This window comes from Citrus clementina, unplaced genomic scaffold (genome assembly GCF_000493195.1).
Source record: "Citrus clementina cultivar Clemenules unplaced genomic scaffold, Citrus_clementina_v1.0 scaffold_1, whole genome shotgun sequence".
Taxonomy (NCBI): domain Eukaryota; kingdom Viridiplantae; phylum Streptophyta; class Magnoliopsida; order Sapindales; family Rutaceae; genus Citrus; species Citrus x clementina.
This window is the reverse complement of record NW_006263303.1, coordinates 27308775-27316097: the sequence shown is the minus strand read 5'-3', so window position 1 is coordinate 27316097 and position 7323 is coordinate 27308775. Positions and strand designations below refer to the sequence as shown.

The following is a 7323-nucleotide window of genomic DNA, read 5'->3' as shown; positions in this document are numbered from 1 at the left end:
AATATTATTTGAATAATATTATTATATTTATTTGAATAATAATATTATATTTAACTAAATAATAATTTACATTGATTCTAAGTTAAAATTATTTTAAAATAATATTATTATACTAATAGAGAATTAATAAATATAATATTATTATATTTATTTTAAAAATAATAGTACTATATTTATTTAATATTAATAATAATAAATAGTTTATTCTAAGAAAATATTAATTTTGTACTAAATAATATTATATTATTATTTTATATAATAATAAATTTAATATAATTATATTAAATAAAATAAAATAAGGTTTCATTTTGTATTAATAATTTATTGTTCATAATTAAGAATATTAATAATTATAATAAATTTACAAATATAATACAATAAATATTATTCATTAAATATATTTTTTATTAGTTTTGTAATTAAAAACTATAATTCTTTAAATAAGGATAAAATTGTAATTTGAAACTATTTACTCCCAATTCAAGACAAAGTAAACACATAAATTGGATTCTGATCTCTAATCCATGCTTCCATTCCAGTGTAAGTAAACAACCTACTCTCACTCCCACTCCACACTCCCAATCCTAGGATTCCCACTCCTCAGGATTCCTAATCCAATTCAAAAAGTAAACGCTACCATAGTAGTAGTAGTAGCAGTAGTAGTAGTGCTGCTGCTGCTACTACAAACATAAACACTAAACAACCAGTTCGATTTCAAATTTGTCGAAGATCAAACATGTACGGCAATCGGAATCGTCCACGAAATCATATACAAAACAAATTCACAGAAAGCCCCCACACTTTTTTCTCTGGTTCCCTCCCTCTGTTGTGGATTATTTGGCTGGCCACCAGTATCAATAGCAACAAATTAAATTCATGGCATTAAATTGATTTCCTTTCCCCTTATTTAATAAAGCATTTGGCCTTAGACTTCGGCCTTAAAATATTAAATGTGTATATATCACACAAGACCTAGTTTCGCAAATCACCAGCTGCCAACTTCGTTCTCAAGTCTTTTCTCAAGATTTTGCCCGATGGAGCTTTTGGAATTGAGTCTGTGAAAAATACCCGATTGATCCTCTTGTAGAATACAACCTGCACAATAGTCCCCCTCACAAATATGTAAGCTAAAATGAATTTTCAATTTGTTTATGATGATAGAGGCAGTTTAGAATCGGCAAACATGAGGAGACCGTATTTGACAAAAAAGTTTAGAATTATGATACACATGTAAAATATTTTTGTATAAACAATCGTATCTTTACTATTTGAGTTTGTACAAAACTGTTTGAATAAGTGTTTGTCACTCTAAAATTATTCTAAAATTTAATTTAACCTCTTATTTTTTAGAATTTTTTTTTTCTACTCACGATCACGATAACATGAAAAATGGTTAAAGAGAACTAAAGAAAAATGATTCAACAAGTAAAATTAATACATGATAGTAGGTCGCATGTAATGGTAGAACTAAGACTCTGGTTTAATGAGTGTTATAATGTAGAATCTAAAAGATTGAGTAAACTATAACATAAAATCAGAAAAAAAAAAAATGAAAGGGCAACAATGATGACACTAATGCGAAAATCATAAAGTTAAATAGCTCGTAAAATAAAACTTATAAAATAAAGGTGGCTAAATAAAAAATGTGCCCAAATTTGGTAAAATTTCAATATATTCATTTATGTTTCCTGAAATTTTTCTTAGGCCCGGGCCCGAGCCACTACAGTGTCCCGGCCCTGGACACGTGTTCTTTTTCGACTTAATTTTGGTCAATTAATGATTTTTTATTATCATAATAATTACTGCTTGCATGCTGTTATGCATGCTTACACCATGTGGCAAAACAGTTTTTGTCGGTGCATTTTATTTCTTAGGCCAACTAAATTAGGTGAACAGTAAATTAGTTGCATCTGTTCACCTAATTTTTCGGTGATCCTAATTAACATCCTACGCGAATTTGGAAAATTACTGTTAGTTAGAGTCGATAAAATTTAGTATGAACCAATTATCTAATACGAATAAATAGATATTAATTATTAAATTTAATATAATTTTTAAATGGATCAGGTATGAGTTTTTATTATTTTTTTTGTGTCAAGTTAAAGTTAAAGTTCTAATGACATGATTATATTTTTTATTTTAAATTAATTTATAAGTTTTTATTATCAAAACTTAAATATTAATCATAATTCTCTTTTTATTTTTATTTTTTAGAATGATGAACATATACACAATGTTTAATTTATAAAATTTTATATAAATTTAAAACTTTAATAGTATAAATATATAAAATATTAATAGATATATATTTCAACTCACGAAACCAACATGATCCGATAATTTATTTTACCAGTTTTTAGTTATGAGAAAAAAAAATCACCTGTTTTGAGATGTATTGCTTGATTTCGTCCTCGGTGATTTTAGAACCGTTGGATCTTACAACAAATGCAACTGGCACTTCTCCAGCTGCCTCATCTTTCATGCTGAAAAAAAACAGGCGTCAACAGGAAGCAATTATTATTTGAAAGTAACCGAGTGATGATACAATAAATGCGCTAAGCCGTGGGTAGACTTACGGTACAACCGCAGCATCAGAGATGTTGGGATGGGCAATCAACATCGCTTCCAGCTCAGCAGGCGCCACCTGGAACCCTTTGAACTTGATCAGTTCTTTCAATCTGTCAACGATGAATAGCTCATCCTCATCGTCAATGTATCCTATGTCACCCGTGTGGAGCCATCCTTCTTTGTCTATGGTTGTTTCAGTGGCCTCACGGTCATTCAAGTAACCTGTCAAATAATTCATTCAATTTAATCCAAGTAAACTTTTTTTTTTCTTTTCTCGGGTTTTTTTTATTATTATTATAAGGGACTAATGTCCACGATTATGACTTACATGAAAATATTTACTAATATATTTACAATTAGATAATTATTAGGACGAAAGTCTAAATTTTGACCATCTCAAATATTCGATATGCCCGCTCCATTTTGAGCCTCTTTAATATTCGAGAGACGTCCACTCCACTTTCATTTCGAAAGAGAAAAGATTGATTTTACACAATTATTTATAAAATTAAGAAGAAAAAATTAACCTCCACTTAAGCCGCTGTCCTCACGAGTATGAGAGCAACCGCTCAACCACTCGGTCAAATCTCTTAAATATTCGAGAAATATTCACTCTATTCTTATTTGGAGAAAAAAAAACACTGTCTTTACACAATTATTTACATAATTGAAAAAAAAATTTCAGCCCGTGCTTAAATTGCTGCCCTCACAAGTGTGAAAGCAACAGCTCATCTACTCTGCCAAAGGTTTATTAAAACTATGAATGTATGCCTTAATTAATGCTCTACAAATTATAACTTATAAATTAATGTCAGCGTAGTTCAGATATCTATGCCAAAATTGTGGAAAAATAAGTTTTAGGTCACCAGTGAGGAGACTCGAACACGAGACCCCATCTCACCACAACTTTAGTGAAGAAGTAATTTTAAAATTACAAGCAACGTTATTATTTTATCGGGAAAAAATCTTTTATCTGCTGATACAATGAAATTGTCCAATAAAAGATTGATAAGTGGAGGAATTAAAAAGGAAACGGGAAAAGATAATATTGTTGTCGTCTTGAAGAGATTGACGAGTGAGGGGATATGTGGGACCAAACATAAGACCATGCACTTTAATTTTTTGAAACCTATTAAATTAAAAATGAAAAAGAAAAACTTTTTTCCCACAGATTGAAATGATACTTATCCAGCTCCAAATTAAAAATGACATCCTATTACCGATGGGGCTTGGGAGGAGAATTTTTACGCTTACAATATGTGAGAGTAGTGATGAAAGATTTTATAAAAATATTATTAAGGTTAGTTTTAATTTTTTTTAATTATAAAATAATTGAGTAAAAATATTTTTTTTTCATAAAATATAAATAAAATAGACAATTCTTAAATATTAGAGAGTTTTTAAAAATGTAAATAATGCTTATTACTCTCATCGTACTAGCAGTGGAAAAGAAATTTTAAAATTTTTTATATATATTATAATTAATTAATGTATGTATGATATATATAATTTAATTTAATTTAACACATATGTATAGTATGTATTATTTATTTTTTTAACGATTGACATGATTCCTATCAAATATTTTAGAGTTTCTCATGGTGGAAATATCTCACGCAAAGTCCAAAGTCTCTCTCTTTATCACCCACTAAATGTTTGACAAGTAAATTTAAAGTTTTAATTGAAAAAAATTAATAATCAAGGTATTCATGACCATACATAAAAAAGGAGACTAGTGGTTAAAAGAGTAAGTAGATCTTGTGGTCGTGACTTTTGGATATCGGACAAGGTTAGTCACCATCAAGGATAGTGAATTATGAGGTTTGATTTTTAACTTATTTGTGTCCACTCATGCATAAATAAAAACTCAAATATATAAAGGCTGTAGATGAACGATTGTTTTCCTTTTCTTTTTGTTTGCTAGTTCACACTCAGATGATGCAACGAAATATTGAACCCATTTATGCTTTAGGCAGGGGATGAGGTTGACACCTACACCGACGATTAAATTTGGGGTAAAACTTAAAACTAATTTTAATTTTTCCTCCTCAATATTACATTATTATCTTAATCTTGATGATTAAGACCCAGTGAGTCTTAAATCGACTAGTAAAACAGCATGCTACAATCGAAGGCCGAAGGGTATTAATTAAGTCATGGTTAAAGTAACAAAATTCCATATGCCCTGTGCCCCTCTTGCCCATCCTCCAATTTGCGTGTGCATCCAATAAAAATGAACTATATGTAGCACACAATAGAAAGTAAAAATGGAGCATATATATGATATGTACCTTTCATGATCTGGGCGCCTCTAATGCAAATCTCCCCAGCTTGGTTTCGGGGAAGTGAAATGCCGGTATCAGGATGAACAATCTTCATCTCGGCGTTCCTCACGACGGTGCCGCAGGCACCGGATTTTATCTCAAAGGGTTCCTTGGCAAATGCCAAACACATTGATAGAACTGGTCCTGCTTCCGTCATCCCATAACCCTGCACGTTTGATTGGCTTTCACAATAATTATAAATAATAACCATTTGGTCATTTGCCGCATTTATTTTATTACATACAGATTGAATAATCTTAGTGCAACAAGTTAATTTAGCAGTATCATATTATTTTATTTGTACATGTACATTTGTATTTTGAAGAGAATCAAAAAACAAATAATAATAATATAAAACATGTGGATATTTAATAATATGTCACGTTAATTTTTATAAATAAATTTTGATTATCAATTGCACAAAACTTGTATAACTAGTTATATTAATTAATAACTAAAAAGACGCGGTGACTTCCTTTTCCTCCAACCTACCTATGTTAAAAAGCCTTTTTTTTTTTTTAGACTGATTAATCATCAGATTACTGCATTACACAGATATTTACAACAACTGCTTATTGTAGCAGAAGTATTACACTGATATTTACAATCAGATATACATGATTGGGACTTACATTATTAAAATGAATTCTATGAAGTACATGCCCAATACAAATAACCCCTCACAGGAGAGAATGTCCATACTCCACTTGCATTTCGCAAGGGAGAAAGATATAAAGAACATTTAGCTCCCACAATACTTTTGTGGGGGCTATAACCGCTGCCCTCACAAGCAAAAAAAAAAAAAAAAAAAGCCTTTTCTTAAAGAGAGGAGAGACACACACACAAAAAAAAAAAGACTAGGATATATATATATAGATATATTTTGGGTAACGTCAACAAATTAAATGACACTAAATATTTCTTGTGACGCTGAATAGGTAATTCCTGAATTGGGAGAAGAACATTAATGGGACGTTTCCGGCCCTGCCAAAATAATATAAGAGAGCTAACAATCACAAAGCACACGACAAACAAACAAAAAGAAGAAAAAAAAAATCAAATGCAAATATCTTTTAAAAAAAAAAACGAAATTCAAAATATAAGTTACCCACCACACATAGAACTAATTAATTGATATTTTATCATATGAAAGAAAATAAAAAAAAAAAATAAAAAGTAAAAAAGACAAAGAGACCAAACCTGTCCGAGCTTGGCATGAGGGAGCTTAGCTCTCACAGCATCTTCAAGTTCCTTCCCCATAGGTGCAGCTCCGGACATGACCGTCCGAATCGACGACATGTCGTACTTATCGACATCCCCGCTCTTGGCTACCGCCAAAACAATCGGCGGCACGAACGGCGCAACCGTCACTTTATATTTTTGTACTAGTTCCATCAACTTAACAATCTCGAATTTTTGCATGATCAAGATTGCGGCACCAACTCTTAAGGCACATAGCAAGACTGAGTTGAGCGAATAAATATGAAACAAAGGCAACACACACAAGATAACATCTTCTTTGTGGAGATACAAATTCGGGTTTTCTCCATCAACTTGTTGGGCCACGCTTGTGACGAGTCCCCTGTGTGTTAACATGACACCCTTTGGTAACCCCGTGGTCCCGGACGAATAAGGAAGCGCCACGACGTCGTCGGGATTGATCTTGACGGCGGGGATTTCATTCTCATCCGCTTGAGTGATCAGCTCCGAGAAATGTAAACAATTCTCAGGCGGGGGATCGATTGTCACAATTCTGGCACCGTGATGCTCTGATAAATCTCTCACTTTATCGTTATAAACTGCTTGTGTTATGATGATTTTCGCCTTGGAAGCGATTGCTTGTTTGGCAATTTCAGCTGGGGTGTAAAATGGATTGGCAGTAGTACTTGTGGCGCCAATATATGAGGCGCCAAGAAATGCAAAGACAAATTGAGGGCAGTTTTGGAGCAAAAGCATGATCACATCGCCTTTTTGGACGCCTAATTTACTTAGCCCGGCAGCGAATTTACGTGAGGTGAGCTCAACGTCGGCGTAGGTGTAGACGTCGCCGGTGGGGCCATTGATGATGCAGGGGCGGTCTGCGAATTGGGAAATGTTTTCAAAGCAGTAAGTGTGTAAAGGGAGGTGATTTGGGATGTAAATATCGGGCAACTTTGATCGGAAAATGAATTCTTGGTGATCTTGTTTGGCCTCCATTTTTGCAAAGAGAATATGGATATGAGAGAAATGAGAGAGGGAGAAATTTTGGGAAGCAAAGGGGATGGTGAGTGTTTGGTTATTTTTGCTTCCCTGAGTTGGTTTTGAGTATTGGTTGAGTTAATATACAAAGTAGGTGAAGGTAGAAGAAAAGGAGGTGGTGAGATTGATTGAGTAGTTGATTTAGAATTTGCCAAGAGAAGAAATTGACAATCAGTTTTCTTAAAATAGGGTG

General features: G+C 32.3%; 1 protein-coding gene across 1 annotated transcript; it reads right to left on the bottom strand.

Moving 5' to 3' along the window:
* Positions 1 to 737: 737 nt before the first annotated feature.
* Positions 738 to 7323, bottom strand: LOC18054131 (4-coumarate--CoA ligase 2). Its single transcript, XM_024178674.1, has 5 exons — positions 6093 to 7323; positions 4860 to 5058; positions 2577 to 2790; positions 2381 to 2483; positions 738 to 1095 (listed from the first exon to the last, which is right to left on the bottom strand). Exons 1-5 carry the CDS (start codon positions 7086 to 7088, stop codon positions 973 to 975), a joined length of 1635 nt encoding a protein of 544 aa, XP_024034442.1. The 5' UTR covers positions 7089 to 7323; the 3' UTR covers positions 738 to 972.

Bases quoted from the DNA above. Each gene is read 5' to 3' on its own strand.
- LOC18054131 (XM_024178674.1), bottom strand. From the start codon at position 7,088: ATGGAGGCCAAACAAGATCACCAAGAATTCATTTTCCGATCAAAGTTG. The intron at 2,791-4,859 runs GTACATATCATA...ATTATTTGACAG, and splicing joins AGGCGCCCAGATCATGAAAG to GTTACTTGAATGACCGTGAG. The intron at 1,096-2,380 runs GTGATTTTTTTT...ACTATTGTGCAG, and splicing joins AGCAATACATCTCAAAACAG to GTTGTATTCTACAAGAGGAT.